Raw genomic sequence first — 18,991 nt, forward strand, 5'->3', positions numbered from 1 at the left:
TGTCAGTCTCTTCTAAATGGTCAACAGATCATAATAGTGTGATGAAATTGTCAAACATTTGTGAAGCTGTCTGTCTTTATACTTTCCGTGGCAAATGTTTTATCAAAATTATAATCAGATCATCATTGCTGATGGGGTTATCCAGATAATTGTTTCAGTCCTAGTATTTCTGAAGGAATTTGACCCTTCATTGCAATTGTAGTTGTGCATTCAAAATAATTTTTTTTTTATCTCCCGCTGTTTTTCTCGTTACCGATATCTGTGCAAGAAAGCATTTTCGAAGTCTGCAAATACAGTGTATTCATCAGCCATACAGTTTCCCCACTTTCTAGCAGCTGCACTGTTGTGCCATGCATAAAAACCAATTTTTTCTGACTCATTCTGAATTCATAAGAAGGCAAATCAAAATTGTTTCATGAAATCAACTGGAGGTAATTGTTTGTGTGAGTTGAATTCTTTAAATTGCCTTTGACTGAGTGTGTTATCAATGATAGTTTCATGCAACAGCCCACATCACCATTTTATTGCATTAACGTTTCTGCTTTTCATCGAATTAAGTACATACCAAATAGCGTGTTGCAATTTTTTACATTTTTTGTTATTTTTTTCTTCCAGTTCCTTTACTTTTGATTGTAAATCAAAGTAGTGTTGTTGCACACAAGATATGCTTGAATGACAGAATTTATATTTTGTTCGCACACATTTTGTGCACAAACTACTTCGTTATTCACTACCACCCTGTCCATTAGAGATTGTTTAACAGTTTTATGTTGTGAGTTTACTTGGGCCTGTGTTTTGGTCATATGCTGTGATATTGTTCCTTAACCTCACACTTGCATCAGATTATTGCATTTTGAATGATTCGCTGTATTCCATCCTACATTTATTGAACTGATTTTTCATGTCATTAAAAATGTCAATTCCCTTTTGGTCCAACATTTTGTAAATTTCACCCTCAGTTTTCAATCATTATTATTTAACTTTTGAATATCTGCCTTCAGGTCTTGATTCAGCTTGAAGTGTATGCAAGCTAGTGTACGGTGTTTATGTGTAACATTTAGTGCTACACACAAGTGAAAGATTTCATGCAACAACATCTCTGAGACATCCTATGATCTGTGTTTATTCTTTGTTTTCCAGCTGTATTATTTATTCTGTTGTTTGTTTCCTCTGTCATTCAAATGTTATTTTGTGTTATTCCTAAAATAATAAAAAGAGTTTTGCTAACCTGCAACAGTTGGTGACCTCGGCATGATGTTTGATGGTCACCGGAGTTCGATTTGACACACATTTGTGCTCTGTATCGTGCCGCATTGCAAAAAGTATAGTCGCGTCAACCGCATCGCGCGTCTTCCGCACTCCATGGCAGCCGCGTTGTGCCTCTGTTGCCTAATGATTCTGCAATGTTACTATGATGGTAGATCAAGTTCTTGCACCACTAGCAGATGCACCTGCTGATGCAACTATAAACCATGTCACAGTAAAACCACTGCCGTTCTGAGAGCAAAATCGTATTCTATGGTTTGCGCAGTTGGAAAGCCAATTTTTCCTAGCACAAGTCACTGCAGACCATACAAAATATAGTTATGTTGTGGCAGCAATCAGCGGAGAAATGGCACTGGGGGTGCAGGATATTCTACCTTCACCACCGAGTGTGGACCAATATTTGGCAATTAAGAGTGCCCTAATCACACGACTTTCGCAGCCTGAGGTGAAAAGGCTGGAAAAGCTCCTTCATATCGAAGAGTTGGGCCATCGCCTGCCAATAGAATATATGAAATGTATCCATCTGTTTGCGTTGCAACAGTTAGCCCACAACTGCAGACGGACAGCAGTTTTGCTGCACTACAAGCTCAGGTCACTGAACTTTCCACTCAAGTCACTGCACTGTGAACTCAGAACAACAGTCGCTGATCACGTCGCTGCCAATCTCCCAGCAAATGCAGTCAGTCACCTTCGGCTACAAAAGTATGTTGGTACTACTGATGATTTGGGTCCGAGGCATGAAAGTGTAGCCCACCTTGTGAGCAGGGAAATGCAACAGGAGCTCAGTGATGAAGGCCACTGATGCCCCGAACGGCAGCCGTCGATTGTGTATCACAGACCAAGGTACGAGATTACAGTTCCTGGTAGACACAGGTGCAGGTGTATCGCTTTACCCATCTGCCGTGCCCGTTTGCCACCTCATAGGTGTGATGGTTACCACTTTTTTGCAGCCAATTGTTCTACAATGGCTACATATGGTTGTACCACATTAGCATTAAACCTAGGCCTATGACACATTCTTGAGTGGCAGTTTGTTGTGGCAGACACCGCACTTCCTATACTGGGGGCTGATTTACTATCTTTTTATGGACTTGTGCCTGACCTCTGGCATCGACACCTGCTGGACACTGCTAGCATCAGAGTGATAATTGGAAATTCTCTGTTTATCAGACTTCTGAAACAGTTTCCCAAGATCACGTGTCAAGCTCCCACGCTAGCTCCCTTGCAGCATTCCACAGCGCACTACATTTTGACCACGTCGTTTAACACCACAGAAATTGAAAGTGGTTAAACAGGAATTCATATACATGCTCACACAGGGATCTGTTGTCTGTCAAGTAGTAGTTGGCCATCCCCCCTCCATGTGATACCAAAAAAGAACAATAGATGGCATCCTTGTGGAGAGTACCGACAGCTGAATGCAAGAATGATTCCAGACCGGTGTTTCTAAGACTGCTCTATGCACATCTTTTGGGTTGTTCGAGTTTACTTGCGTGCCTTTCATGCTGTGTAGTGCTGCTCAGACATTCCAGAGATTTATAGATGAGGTCTCACGTGACTTGGATTATTGCTATGTATACATAGGTGATGTTTTGGCCATGTTGTGCTCAGAAGCTGAACATCTGTCACACCTACGACAACTCGTCTACATGACCATGGCCTCATTATTAATCTGTCCAAATGCGTCTTTGGGGCTGCAGAAGTTCAATTTCTTGGCAGTATCATTAATGCTCAAGTAATTTGGCCATCAAAAGAGAAGGTAGACACAATACTTGGTTTTCCAGGACCTACTACCATCAAGGAACTTCTATCATTGTTTCGTCTGTAACCACGCCCACTTAGCTGCACCACTGAACAAATTAATATGAGGCAAGCCGAGACCAAAGGATAAACTTCAGTGGAGTCTAGAATCTGAAACGGCATTTCCTGATTTGAAGATTGCCATTGCTGAAGCAGCATTCTTGGCGCACCCAGTGCCGCAGGTGCAACTTGGTCTGAAGGTTGATGCATCCACCTCCTCAATCAGTGCTGCACTACAACAATGCATGGATGGACACTGGCACTCATTAGCATTCTTCAGCAAAAAGTTGTCACTTTCACAGCAAAATTGGTCAACATATGACCATGAGCTGTATGCTGCCTATGCATCCGTCAAGAAGTTCTGACACATTTTAGAGGGACAGCAGTTTGGTTTATTTCGGTAATGGATCACAAGCCAGTAATATATGCTTTCTGACAGCACCCAGATGAAGCTTCACCACGACAGCTTCGACATCGTGATTTCATTGATTGATTTACTATTAGCATCATTCATGTCGAAGGCGAACTGAATGTGCCAGCTGACATGCTCTTGCTTTATTTCTGAAGCATTTGACTTTGAAGCTCTTGTGTCAGCACGACAATTGGACAATGAATTACGTGATTTGTTGACGCAGCCATCGGGCATACAACTCTGCTACATCATGCTACCGTCAGCTGTTGAGCAATATTATGACGTTGTCAATTACAGACCATGGCCATTCGTTACTGCAGACTTCTGGCAACAGGCTATTTTCTCATTGTACGACATGTGGAACCCAGGTGTTAGAACCACAGCAAACATGGTGAAGTGAGTGTTCGTCTGGCTGCTTATGGGTAGAGATTGTAAGCAATTTGTGCCACAGTGCATGGCTTAGTCCATTATACATGCTGGCCTGGAGTATTTCTGGTAAATGATATAACTGCTGAATATGTTGCGACCACATTCTTTCGTGGGTGGAATGCCCATTTCCATATACCCCTGCAGATCACAACTGACCAGGGGAGACAATTTGAATCCTATCTCTTCATAGCACTTGCTGTCTTACTTGGCATGAAGCGAATCAGGACCAGAGCATATCATCCAGTGGCAAACAGTTCAGTTGAGCATGTGCACCAACAGCTCAAAGCACCGCTGCAATGCCATGATTCACAATGGTGGACAGAGATGGTACCTATCATTCTCTTACGTCTAAATGCATCTCTGAAAGAAGACCTCCAAGCAACTACAGCGGAGCTCATATATGGTCAACTTATATGCCTTCCTGGTGAGTTCTTCACCATGTACAAGATGAATCCATTGACCTGTCAGAGTTTGTGAATAAACTGCGCACACAGATGTGATAGCCACATCCGGTGGTGCAGAGGGATCAGCCGAACCATCGCCTATTCATGTTTGACGAGCTACATGATTGCCGCTATGTTTTTATTTGCGTAAGGCGCTGCAGCCACCCTATGATGGACCATACTGTGTAGTTTGCCATTGACATAACGGGCACACCAATGGTCATCAATGATGATAGACATAAGCCAGCCTTTTGTGTAAGTACCACAGATCATGACGCAGCTGCACCCACCACAGACACGGCAAGTACATCTACTGTTCATCAGAGTCCACCACCAGTACATGACCTGTTGCATGGCCATTGAAGTCCACCACCAGGAAACCAGCAGTAACTAGTATGCAACCTGTTAACACCGGGTCCGGACGACGCGTCAGCTTCAACGAGAAGTATCAGTGACATTAGGGGGAGTAGTGAAGTGTACACAAGCTACTGTACAGTGTATATGTGTAAAATTTAGTGCTATGCACTAGTGAAAGATTCCATGCAACAACAGCTCTGACACAGCGTGTGATATATACTTATTCTTGTTTTTACAGCTACATTATGTTAGTTTTCACTGTCATTAGAATGCCATTTTGTGTTACGGGTTATTCCTGAAGTAATAAAAAGAGTTTTGCTAACCTGCAACAAACTTTTGATTGTCTGCCCTCAGTTTTTTATTATTATGAAACAACTTTAGAATATCTTAATAATAAGAAACAGTACAGATCACAAGAAACTAATTACTTTTAATTGTGTTAACTGGTCTTGGTATATGAGATCATTTTCAGACCAAAGGCTTCAGATGATGTGACGAGCTGATTCAGGGTGCTGCTGTGTAGTAACTATGTGTGTGTCTCACACACTGCTAACTATCTTCCTCAATTTTTTATTCATATCTCTAAAAATTTAATTGTTGTACCTTCTTTTCCTACATTATCAACATGATAGTTGTCTGTTCTTGCTTGTCACAATTCAGTGTGTATGCTCAAACTTACCTCTTCATTTTCAGTTGGTTCTATAGTTCAGTTTCTGCTAACCATTCCTGATCATTAATAATATTCCTGATTTGACATTGTTGTTACTTGAAAGATTGAGGCACCATTGAAAATTTCAAATTCTCTCACCGTATATTGATACTGGCAATCGGTCTTTGGATCTGAAGATTGTTTCAAGATGTTACGTCATCATTGTGGTCTCCATATACAACACTACCATTGGTGTAACTAATTAAAGGCTCTGTTATGATACTCCTCTTCACCTCCAAATATCCAATTATATGCTTTCTTTCCTTAGTAATTTTAGGAATGTGGACTATGAAGGGTTCAGCTGATAATATTTAATAGCAGATCAAGATGTATGATTTGTTAAAATAATTATTATTCATTCCAAACCAATTGCAACTACGCCCAGATTTAGTAGTCTCATATGCCACAATACATGAATAAATAAAACAGAAAGAAACTTCCACATGGGAAAAATATATTAAAAACAAAGATTCCAAGACTTACCAAGCGGGAAAGCGCCGGCAGACAGGCACATGAACAAAACACACAAACACACACACAGAATTACGAGCTTTTGCAACTGGCAGTTGCTTCGTCAGGAAAGAGGGAAGGAGAGGGAAAAATGAAAGGATGTGGGTTTTAAGGGAGAGGGTAAGGAGTCATTCCAATCCCGGGAGCGGAAAGACTTCCCTTAGGGGAAAAAAAGGACAGGTGTACACTCGCACACACACACACATATCCATCCGCACATACACAGACACAAGCAGACAATATAAAATTATTGGTAATAAAATCATTTCTGTTGTTAGACTGTGTCATATTGGTCTTCAAACTTCTTCAATGGTAGACTTTTTTGTTCAATCTTGGCAGAGGGACTGATACATTGAACATTGAAAATGTTTGAATGACGATGTCAACAGAATCTCACAGACGTATTTATAATATTAACTTATATGAATAATTTTCCAAACCCTAGTATGAATACAAATCCATTTAAAGAGTATACATAGAACCATGAAAGAGGGCAGAGGATTTGGGCACTTATTACATAAAGCGAGTTGTTGTCGTTGATATGGTATTGTTGGTAGTGGCAAATGATTCTCACTCTGTAACAAGTCAGTGGTATTTGTGTCTGCTTGTGTCTGTGTATGTGCGGATGGATATGTGTGTGTGTGTGCGAGTGTACACCTGTCCTTTTTTTCCCCTAAGGGAAGTCTTTCCGCTCCCGGGATTGGAATGACTCCTTACCCTCTCCCTTAAAACCCACATCCTTTCATTTTTCCCTCTCCTTCCCTCTTTCCTGACGAAGCAACTGCCAGTTGCAAAAGCTCGTAATTCTGTGTGTGTGTTTGTGTGTTTTGTTCATGTGCCTGTCTGCCAGCGCTTTCCCGCTTGGTAAGTCTTGGAATCTTTGTTTTTACAATACATGAATAGTAAGACTGTATTTGTTTCATGTGAACACGTCTCAGGAGTCCTCATTTAGCAAGCAAGGGTGACCATAACTCCTGATTCCAACTTCCCACTGGCTACTTGACTAATTGTGCCAAATGTACACACAGCATGACAACAACAATAGCAATTCAGAATACATTGTCAGTGGGCAAAGAGTAATTATAACTACTGTAGATGGCTTAACTATCTGTAGCTGCATCAATCAGTACGCAGTAACACTAATCAGTAACCTTATGAAAAAAAAGTCAAAAAGTAGCAAATATTTCGATGTCTGAGAATACGTGATCTTAAAAACTGATTTAAAATGATTAAGTATCCTGATTGTATAAACATGGTTTATATTGCCTAATGTGCAGTAATTTGGAAGCTATTTTAATTAACACTTTTCAGTTTTACATAACCATAAAATAAATACTACTACAATATCACTCCAAAAACAGTAGGATAGGGTTACTTAATATTTAAAAAAAGATGTGTGAATTACTCAGCAGTTTAAGGAAGTACATTGACTGAATTATGAAAATTACTTTAGTGTTAATTTTCATGTTTTGGAATAAAGACACCCACTGAACATGTTGATTTGGGGAATTAAATAAGAGGAAACCACAATCCCATATTATTACATTTGCATAGACAATATAAAATTATTGGTAATAAAATCATTTCTGTTGTTAGACTGTGTCATATTGGTCTTCAAACTTCTTCAATGGTAGACTTTTTTGTTCAATCTTGGCAGAGGGACTGATACATTGAACATTGAAAATGTTTGAATGACGATGTCAACAGAATCTCACAGACGTATTTATAATATTAGCTTATATGAATAATTTTCCAAACCCTAGTATGAATACAAATCCATTTAAAGAGTATACATAGAACCATGAAAGAGGGCAGAGGATTTGGGCACTTATTACATAAAGCGAGTTGTTGTCGTTGATATGGTATTGTTGGTAGTGGCAAATGATTCTCACTCTGTAACAAGTCAGTGGTATTTGTGTCTGTGAGAGCACCTGCCACTCAGTGAACTGAAATTTGTTATTGTTTAGGAAATGCCTTCGCAATGTTTCCAATCAGAGATCCACATAAGAATCTCATAGCAGCATATCAATATTTTTTATTATGTTCAGTGATTGTTACTGTGTGTTAGTTTTCAATCTGTCATCTACCAGTTTGCTTATTATTGAATAAATGCCAGAAAGGCAAAGGCTATTGACTGTTGACTCTACTCATATTAATTATGACCACCTTTAGACTAACTGAATGAATGTCAGTGGTATATCATTAAGTAGTTCAGTCTTTTCCATAGAAAACTGATGATGGAGATTCGGGAAATGACGAACCCACAGACCTATATTACGCAGTCGACAGACGCCTCAGCCAACAGCAGCTACCCCACCCTCCACCTGCACCGTCAGCAGCCTCTGGTGAAGAACCTGCGGTGGCAGCAGCACCACTCCAGCAAGTGGTGCCCCTGCCTCCCCCACCTCCACCTCCCCCACCTCGCCCTACGCCACTAGCAAGGAGGCTTGAAATATTGAGCACACCATCAGAACCGTTTGATCTGAGAATGAGCCCTGGAGTGCTTGAGCGCTTGCCACCAGAGGGTAAGTCATCAGACTTTCTTCAAAACATTCCTTAAAATAGCATGAGAGGAAATTGTGTCGCTGTGTTAATTTGCTAATAAGAAAGCTGCATCTATTTTTTGTACGTAGGAGCTGCTGCTTAATAAAACACCTCTATGGAAACTACATAGATAATGAATTACCTTATTTTCAAGTTACTTCAAGAAATATGTGGTAGTTTTTGAATTGTGAGTGTATATTGTTAGATTGCTAGGTGGCTGACTGTGATTAGAGTGTTTCAGTGTCATGCAGGAAAATAACACTTATTTACAGTTCTCATATCATTGTGTGCTGCTTATTTACAACTGTGTCATTTATGTATGTTAAAAGATTTGAAAGAGTTTCTGGAATTGGTATGTTGGCAGTTGTGGACTAATTGCTAGTGGGCATTTTTTATTTGTCATTTCAGTGCTACTAACAGAAAGCTTATAGATATAGATTCTGCACAGAATAATGTGGCCAGTAGATGTGCAGACAGCAGGGCACGTGTGGGAGAGAGTTAGTGGCGGGAGCTGCTGGCAGGTGCTGTAAGGGAAACTCCAAGCACTGGAGGGGAAGCGCCATTCTAAACTGAAGCCTACATTCAAATTTGTTGTAAATATTAAGTGGGGCCATTCCATGCCCACACTTTGATTGTGACCATTCACAAAGATCTGTCACCTCTGCTTTGGTTAGTATCTAAAAAGAATTCCATTGAAAATGCAGCAATTTATTTTCGCTTTTGTTAACCATTTGTAACTTTCAGAGAAGTGTCACGAGTGGCTAATTTTGAGTAAAACCTACACATTTCTCTTGTTGCCATATTAAAATTTGCTTCTTTTGCCAAAACACAGTGGAGCTTACACAGGCTCACCTCACTAACATGCTGTGCAGACGCAATTGCGAGAGAATTGTGAAACAGTGGGTATGAAGTTTATTAGGTGTGGAATTAAGGAAAAGTAAAATGCTTAGCATCTTATTTCATCAGCTATTGTTGGCCCTTAAAAAATATGCTCTGTCATTGAAAAAGTCTATAGTTAGTGAAATAACACGGTAGATAATGAAGCTTTGCATAATAACCATACAGCAAAATACTCTCCTCTTTATGTGCTATTATTTATCAAAATCTCATTTCGATATCTCAAAGTGTTTATGAAATGTGAGGAATATTGTTGATATTTCACTCTGGCGTTATTGCTGGTGTGATGCGATCACAAATGAGTGTGCTAAGTTAGATCAGTTTTCTCAAGATTGATGACAGTGACCTCCTCCCTCATCTGAAGAAAAATTCAATAGGTTAGCTCAATTTCATAGGTGGCCACATATTATATAACATGCATCAAACCCAATGTCATAGCAACCCATACTTTTCAGTGAAAATGTTTTCAAATTTCGCACAATGTTTTACTTCCATGTAAATATCAAAAAACTATGACTATTAACAAAATGATGGGCACATCATAATGAACCTGACATATAAAGCTACAAGTTAAACAAAAGTAATTTTTTACCAAATAGTTTCAGTAAAATCATTTCAGAAAGATTGTAGGGCATGTACCTTGATTCTATCGCCGACTGGCCCAGCACTTTGGTAAAAGTCATACAAGCATTGTCACTAAGATCATGGTTGCCCCTTTACTTTCACTTCTGATAGAAATATTGCACTCATTTGTCAAGTCATCCAGACTGACATGTGTAACAGATAAAGAATGGCATTGCATCTCATGTCAGTTTATCACAACAAATGTAAAAACACTCAGACTTTACAAGGTGCATTCAAGTTCTAAGGCCTCCGATTTTTTTTCTCCGGACTGGAAAGAGATAGAAACATGCGCATTGTTTTAAAATGAGGCTGCGTTCATTGTCAATATGTCCCAGAGATGGCAGCACTGCACGGCAGATGGAATTTTACCGCCAGCGGTGAGAATGAGAACTGTTTTAAATACTTAAAATGACGACGTTTTCCTTACTTAAACAGTGTGTAATCATACGTTTTCTGAATTTGCGGGGTGAGAAACCAATTGAAATTCATCGACAGTTGAAGGAGACACGTGGTGATGGGAGTTATGGATGTGTCGAAAGTGCGTTCGTGGGTGCGACAGTTTAATGAAGGTAGAACATCCTGTGACAACAAACCGAAACAACCTCGGGCTCGCACAAGCCGGTCTGATGACATGATCGAGAAAATGGAGAGAATTGTTTTGGGTGATCGCTGAATGACTGTTGAACAGATCGCTTCCAGAGTTGGCATTTCTGTGGGTTCTGTGCACACAATCCTGCATGATGACCTTGTTGCCAAGCAATGTTGACACACAGCGACAGCATGAATGGGACTTTCTTTTCATCGGTTGTGACAATGGATGAGACGTGGATGCCGTTTTTCAATCCAGAAACAAAGCGACAGTCAGCTCAATGGAAGCACACAGATTCACCGCCACCAAAAAAGTTTCGGGTAACCACCAGTGCTGAAAAAATGATGGTGTCCATGTTCTGGGACAGCGAGGGCATAATCCTTACCCATTGTGTTCCAAAGGGCACTACGGTAACAGGTGCATCCTATGAAAATGTTTTGAGGAACAAATTGCTTCCTGCGCTACAACAAAAACGTCCGGGAAGGGCTGCGCTTGTACTGTTTCACCAAGACAACGCACCAGCACATTGAGCTAACATTACGCAACAGTTTCTTCATGATAACAACTTTGAAGTGATTCCTCATGCTCCCTATTCACCTGACCTGGCTCCTACTGACTTTTGGCTTTTCCAACAATGAAAGACACTCTCCATGGCCGCACATTCACCAGACGTGCTGCTATTGCCTCAGCGATTTTCCAGTGATCAAAACCGACTCCTAAAGAAGCCTTCACCGCTGCCATGGAATCATGGTGTCAGTGTTGTGAAAAATGTGTACGTCTGCAGGGCGGTTACGTCGAGAAGTAACGCCAGTTTCATCGATTTCGGGTGAGTAGTTAATTAGAAAAAAAATCGGAGACCTTAGAACTTGAATCCACCTCGTATATGTGCGTAGGGTGAAAGCTGGGAAAGAACAAAATTATAGCATTTTATTTGTAATATTGTGAGATCACATGCACAGCAGCTCACAACATCCCCATCAGATGTTGTAGCAGCTACACAAATAAATCGTGCATTTTTCATATTGGTGTCCTGTGAGGCTACAAGAGAATGGTTGCATCACAAAGTAGCTTTGACTCACATGATCCCACTGATCCAGCTGGATTAAAGATTAAAATTAATTTAACAGTATAATGACATGAATTATAATCCAGTGTACTTTGTTTTATAGAAAACTCTCAAGTACAGATATTGGCAGAAATCATAGTGATATATTTGGATTATTTGCAGTCATTTTTTCTTACAGTTCTCCTTGCTGTCTTTTCATATCTTGATGATATGTCACTATGGAGTGTGGGAAATGCTTGTAAGCGTTGGGCTCATCTCGTCCAGACCCACGTGAGCAATGAACAATGGCGACAGTACACAATGCAGCGCTGGCCTCTCTTCAAACCTCTATTTATTGTTCAGAACTGGTTCAAAGTTTATTCTAAGCTGTAAGTACGCCATGTAATTTACATTACACACATTTCTGCTGTGAACCTATAAATCCTACTTACACATTTATTCATTATATACAAATCATTAAAAGCATTTTTAGCCTTCAGTTCATTTGTAACTACACCATACAACCAACTGTAAAAATTTAAAATGTGTTCACTTGTGATACATTTAAAATGTTTACTTGTTAGTGTGAGTGCTCTCACACGTCTGCATGCTGATGTATGTGCTCTTATCTGAGTGTGTGCATTCATGCATTCGTGCACTTGGATGCCCTTGTGTGTGAACATGTATCAGGTGCTTGATTTGTGATGATATGCACTGGTACCTCATGCCAGTACATTTGATGAAAAAAAATTAGAACCACAGATTTTGAGATGTGAGATGACAATGATGTACAATGAAAACCTTTCAAAGCATTGGTCAGTTTTATAACATGTAATTTAAAATATATGAGTTTTTCCCCTTTTCAACAACTTATAGTGATAATGTGTGTGTGTGTTTGCCTTGCTGTAAATTCTTTTTTGTAACAAATCATAAACTGAGTAATAATATTTTATTTAATTAATAAAACATGTGATAAAAATTGTTGGTGCGCATTGGAATTTTATTTTTTACCAGTGCAAATGTTATATTTTAAGAAGTCTAAATTTCCAAAACAGCACACAGGTCTTCCAAAACAGCACACAGGTCTTCCAAAACAGCACACAGGAGGTCACAGTAGTGGAACCTCTTTCTTTTCTATGAATCAAGCTGTGCTTATACCCATTAATTGTGTGCACCAGTTCATTCATCACCTCTGGCATTTCATATGTAATCTTCACCAACTACTGGCACAGCTCAGAAGAAATTGTTCGATTTTCCATTTATGTGTTCAGGTCTGTCTTACAAACCAAATTTGTCCCTGTACTTTGAAGTGTCCAACAGCTCAAATTCATTTGCATTGAAATCATATAGTGGGCTTGAGTGGAGTTGGCAGATTATATCAATAATGATGCTTGCACATGAACTTCGATTGTGAAGCTGTCTGTGACAAAGATTTCAGACATGCTGATTCTGCATCCTGTTTAGCACTGTGCAGTGTCATTCTATAATTCACCCTGCAAACATAGTGGCAGAACCCTTTGCGTCCAGCTCACGTTAATACAGCCTCCCAGTATGCTTTAGAACTTCACTGGTGACATATTGCTTTCCATTATTTGGGTGTAGCTCACCAGATTTTTATTATTATTGATGTACATTTTTATTGCCACTTTCTCCCCCTTGCTGCACACCCCACGTAACTTTCCATCTTGGCCTTTTTATTATTGTTTTCTGTATTTGCTTTACAGGTTTTTGTTGTGCTATCCATTTCTCACTTTCTGTGACTACTCTCTCCATTCCTTGTTTTATCCATTGAGCTATTTCTGTTCTTAGTTCTATGTCACCTATTATTCCTGTCCTCTTGTACAAGTAGAGAACTTTTCTACTATAGCTCTTTTCTGACAAAACTGTTTTAAAACTCTTTTTTAATTCCAAGTACTGGGGAAACTTAATATTTTAACAGGTTTAGCTTAGCTCATTCTATATATTTGTGGATGGGTGCTAATAATATAAGTTTTTGATGGACATAATATTTCTGTCATTCGCTATAATGTCTTATTTTTCAGTATGCAATTTCAATTTGATTTTGACTATGTGTCCCAAGCACCAGAGGTTAAAGCTCTGTAGCACTTAAATAAAATGACCCTGTCATTTGTATCTTAGTATTCTCCTTATCACTGTGCAAAATTGTACAGATTTCAGTATATTTATCCCCCAACACTTCATGACTTCTTCATACATAGCAGCTGGAAGCTGACTTTAACTTTATGCGTGGTCATATGCTTCATGTCACATTTTTATTCTTTCACTCTCAGTTTTTATATATTCTTCACAGTTGGGCATGATTTAGTTGCTTTGGTGAGGGTGGCATCATTAAAACCTGATACCGATGAAAACAACAGTGTTCAGTTGTTACTAAGAGTGCCCAGTCATAATTCATTAAAATATATTAAGGTTGCATTAACTTACATGTAATATACAAGCACTGTATCCTGTTTCAGCACAGAGAGCTGTGCTTGCAAGCTATGTCTTCAACATATGGCACTACAGCTGCAACCACCTGGAGAAGAGAATTCTTGGAGGAGAAACAGGCTCAGAAATGAACTTAAGAGTAAGTTTTGTTAACAAGAGTCAGTGTTTGTTAAGTAGTTTAAAATCTGAATTAGTATGTCCATACCTGTGGTGAAATAGTTTACATTGTGTATGTCACAAAAAAAAGGTGAAGAGCTACATTACAGCATCTGTGAAAAGCAGAAATATAACACACAGCAGTGCACCATCCCTATCAAGGCGAGCCCCAACCCTAAATAATGCTATGGTTAACATATATTTTGCAATCAGTAAATACAGGAGAGTGGAAAAAGGAAAATAGGGTGTTAGGTCTCTCCTAGCAAGACGGCAGCATTTTGTAAAGCACTTTGAATAAGTGCAGTGTACCACAGTGTTTGGTGCCTGTGAACAAACATGGTGTGTCAACCTAACCAGCAAGCAGATCTGGAAAGCATTGTCAGGAACAAACATGGAAGTAAGAGAGCATGGGGAAGTAAAACAACTAAATGCAATTTAGGGTGACCAAGTAAAAATGAATCTGGTGAGTGATTTGTGACTCTGCATGGCCAAACCAGGAATGTTATGATTCTAGAGGCACATCCCAATGTACTTGACACACTGCTCAATTGCAAACAATCCCTCATCTGGCATGCCTGGATCTGGCAGGGATACCAAATCTCTCCCTCTTCAAGAGGCTTGTTGGGGCAAAAGTGCTAAAGCCTGTGCCAAAGCCGTCGAACCGAGGGTCAAGGGGTGATGAAGATCTCCGCCAGAGGTTCTGCTTAGGCAGTGTACACTGGCCTGTCAAGGGTGATGCTAGGAATGGTGATGGGCTGATCCTCCACCTGAAGCTGGCGGTTGAGGAGATTAGGATTTGGGGGGGGGGGGGGGGCAAGCTCTACCAGTTGCTGCAATGATAAAGGCAGGTACTCCACCTTCATCAGATCTTCCCCAGGCAAACATTCTTCCTGGGTGGGTGTCGCTGAGTGAGAGTGCAAATTAAATAGTGAGTGGTGCAACAGGTGGTGGGAACATTGGCGGGTGCTGCTCGATGCTTGGAGCGAGACGTGGTTGGTCCCTTTCACCTGCGTGGATGTCGCCTGTATGACTGAGATGTGGCATCCATCACTCGGTGTGACACAGATGTAGCTGGTTAATGTGGCATGTTAGGCACTGCGGAGCCACTGCCACAATATAAAGTTATCCCCTCGTATTTCCCACCAGATTCTGTGCAACCACCCCAGTGTCTGCCCGAATGTTTATGACCAGACGGCAGAACCTTGCTGAAACCGTGGCATAGTTCTTGGGTTAAGAGCTCGCTGTGCCACTTGCAATAGGTCGAAGAGATTACAAGGTTCATGGCCATGCAGTAGCTCAGCTGGACCGTGCCTGTTGATTAGAAATACTCAGTAAGACTAAAAAAAATGGACTCTTTGTTTTCAGTTGTGATTTAAATGTCCTGACCATTCACTTGACCTTGACCTCTTCAGCACATGCTGGATGGAATAGCGCAATGATCAGTCACTGAATACCAATTCAGCACCAGAATGTTCCAAATTCCTCTGATACAAACTGGTGACCATTGTCTGAGACCAGGATGCATGGTGCACATTAATTGGTGAAAATAGCAGCTAAGGGCAAAACTGTAGCATGCAGTGTCATGGAGGAAAACTTGGAAATACAGGGGAAATCAGATAAGGCATCTACCACCAATAATGACATAACCCCTAAGAAGAGCCAAAATCCATGTGCACCCGATCCCATGGGTGTTATGGCACAGGACACATAGAAAATTTATGTGGTGGGCTGTTATGATTGTGGACATATGCTGAATGGGATCACAGAACATGGCTTGATGGCAGCATTAATTGCTCTCCAGTAGATATGTCCTGAGCCAGCACTTTCATTCTGGACATGGCCCAGTGAGATGCATGCAACATCTACAGAATGTGTTTGGGGAAAGGTAAGGGATAGTAGCATATGGGTGGGGAGAGAAACGAATGATGTGTGGTGGAGTGTGCAGGGGCTAGACTGCCAACAGGTGCAGCATCAGATGGTTGTGGGGCAGGGAGGTGGTGAAAAAAAGGAGCAAAAAAGGAGAGGAGCGGGTTTAGATTGGCAGGTGGGTTGGCAGAGGGCTGCAAATAAACAAGGTGGGAGGTGATAATGGGGAGGAGATGATAGGACAGAGGGGGTCGAAACTGTTGAGTATAGGATGTAGGAACATTATGTCATCATAGGTTTAGGCTGGGATAATTACAGGTGGTTCAAATGGCTCTGAGCACTATGGGACTCCCCTAGAACTTAGAACTACTTAAACCTAACTAACCTAAGGACATCACACACATCCATGCCCGAGGCAGGATTCGAACCTGCGACCGTAGCAGTCGCACAGTTCCGGACTGCGCGCCTAGAACCGCGAGACTACCGTGGCCGGCAATAATTACAGGAGTGGAGAATGTGTCGTAAGGGTAACTTCCATCTGCACAGTTCATAAAAGCTGGTGGTGGAGGGAAGGATCCAGATGGCTTGGATAGTGAAGCAGTCATTGAAATCAAGTGTGTTATGTCCAGCTGCATGTAGCGCCTCTGGGTGGTCGACTTTGTCTTGGCTGCAGTTTGTCGACTCTGTTCTTGGCTGCAGTTTGGTAGTTGCTGTTCATCCTGGAGGAAATTTGTTTGATAGCATACCAATATGCTTCTTTCTTCCCCAACTCCCTGCCCCACAATCTCCTGATGCTGCACCTGTTGGCAGTCTAGACTCTGCACACTCAACCAGACACCAGTGTCTTTTAATTGTGCTTGTCTGCAGCTTGATGTGTCTTCTTTGGGGTAAGTAGCAATCTGTCTTTTCCTACATCGTTGGTATTCCTACTTGGAGTTTCTATCTGTATTTCTGTGAGACACAGTGGTGCTGATGCTGTATTGGCATACATCAGTGTCAAAGTCTATAGGCTTACCAGGGATCAACGTGGCCAGACATGGAGGGGAGGTATTGCATAAATTTCTGGAATGCCAACTATGCGCATTAGACCACTCAGACTTCACTGTTTCTTACAAAGCTGAACTTTAATCTTTTCGTACAAAGCTGATTTGGTGGTTGACAAAGGTGGAATGAATTTTACATCGTAATTTACCTTTCCTAACAACAACTGCAACTACCTAATATTCTTAGGAACTCATAGTTTGTTGATTGCTGCAACATGTTCTGTCATTGGCACTATACCATCCTTACTTAAGACATGCCCTGAGTATGGCACTCTAGGAACAAGAAGCTACGTTTCCCAAGCTTGCTACACAGCCTGTTGTTGGACAGTCACTGGAAAACTGCCTGCAAATTTTGCAAATGCTGTTGTCTGGTGGAGCCATTATATCAGCTGTCACCCAAATAGTTGGTGTAGCACAGAGTGTTAGTAATAAATTGCTGAAGAAAACACTGGAGTATTCCTGGAACTGACACTACCCCTAATTGCAACCAGTTAAAATGATACATCCCAAAAAGAGTGTTTAATACTAACATCTGCTGAGATTCAGCGTCCAGTGGCAACTGCAAGTATGCATCTCTGAGGTCAAATTTTTTTTTTTTTTTTTTAAATATTGGCTGCCAGCCAACTTAACCAAAAACTCCTTGGGTTGCGGTATGGGAGATACATCTATTTCACTTTGTGCGTTGATCATGTGCTTAAAATCAACAAAATTTCTAACATCACTATTGGGTTTCTGTATTACGACCCTGGTTGTGGCCCAATGGCTTGATGCAACTCGGGATGCCATTCATAGATCATCCTTACCAAATAGTTGACCGAATGACTGCAGCAATGCCTCTTGGTTTTGAAACGGCCCTACCTGTGAAAACAGGTTAACTGTTCTGACTTCTTCAAATCATAAAATAGGGAAAGCATCAAGTCCAAAAATATTTTCTGACAGCTATTAATTTGCCACCAAAAGCGTGAGCTGGCTTTCTACAGTTTTGGGTTGGCCTGTGATTAGTAGTTGGCCCTGCAAGGCTGTCTGCTGCCCATTGTAAGGTACTACTTGACACTGAGAGCATTGCAACAGATTGGGAGCCCCATCTGGTGAAAACTATCCAAATTGATTAGTCTGGCTGAGGCCCCGGTGTCTAATTGAAACCTCTTGCAACAGCCAGCTGTTTCCAAGTGTACCATAATTCGGTATGGGTGATGGCCTGTTGATGCACTTGGGGACTCTATTGTGAACACAGGGATGGCCACTGCTCCATCTGCTGACATTTTCCACACAAAACTACTAAGGTCCTGACATACGGCAGGCTCGACAAGTTGCAAAGAGTGGGGCGTTGTCGCTTCTTTCGTAACGGTCAACAGTGCAGACAAGACTGCCACACATGCAGGGTTAAGTAATACACTGTGAAAATACGGTGCTCTGCACTTGCTGTGAACACTGTGGAAGATCCACATGCAGCAGTAAGAGATAGCGGTCCTGTTTGATCCCCACTTTTGTAGCAGACCTGCACCAGGATGCCTGGGTATCTGTCCCAGTACCATTCTTCTGCTGCCTCAATGATGTGTTCATCCAAGCCTGAATTAGCCTCCGATGGGGACACGTCCCACTGGTGTGACTTATCAGATTTTTTTCTCTGCCAGTTGAACACACGTTGTGCTGCAGCAATCAACTCCACTGACTGCAATCTGTGCTACTGAATGCAGTAATGCTTTAGTCTGTACAGCCCTGCCTGGCACCAGCTGCACCACAGCATTGTGAATTAGGGTGTCTGTGTAAGAACTGTTACAGTTTACACTGAAAATGACATATCTCTGACAACCCCTGTAAGTTAACTATCTGTACTGCTTAGAACTGTCTGG

General features: G+C 41.1%; 1 protein-coding gene across 1 annotated transcript in view; it reads left to right on the top strand.

The window, feature by feature from the left end:
• LOC126272479 (uncharacterized) overlaps positions 1–18,991 on the top strand; it is an 84,455-nt gene that overhangs the window by 41,551 nt on the left and 23,913 nt on the right. Inside the window, exons 3-5 of the mRNA XM_049975358.1 lie at positions 8,154–8,451; positions 11,825–12,014; positions 14,103–14,212. Of these exons, the coding sequence (XP_049831315.1) occupies positions 8,154–8,451; positions 11,825–12,014; positions 14,103–14,212 (598 nt within the window). The remainder of the gene's footprint in view (positions 1–8,153; positions 8,452–11,824; positions 12,015–14,102; positions 14,213–18,991) is intronic.

The sequence above is a fragment of the Schistocerca gregaria genome, chromosome 5 (genome assembly GCF_023897955.1).
Source record: "Schistocerca gregaria isolate iqSchGreg1 chromosome 5, iqSchGreg1.2, whole genome shotgun sequence".
Taxonomy (NCBI): Eukaryota; Metazoa; Arthropoda; class Insecta; order Orthoptera; family Acrididae; genus Schistocerca; species Schistocerca gregaria.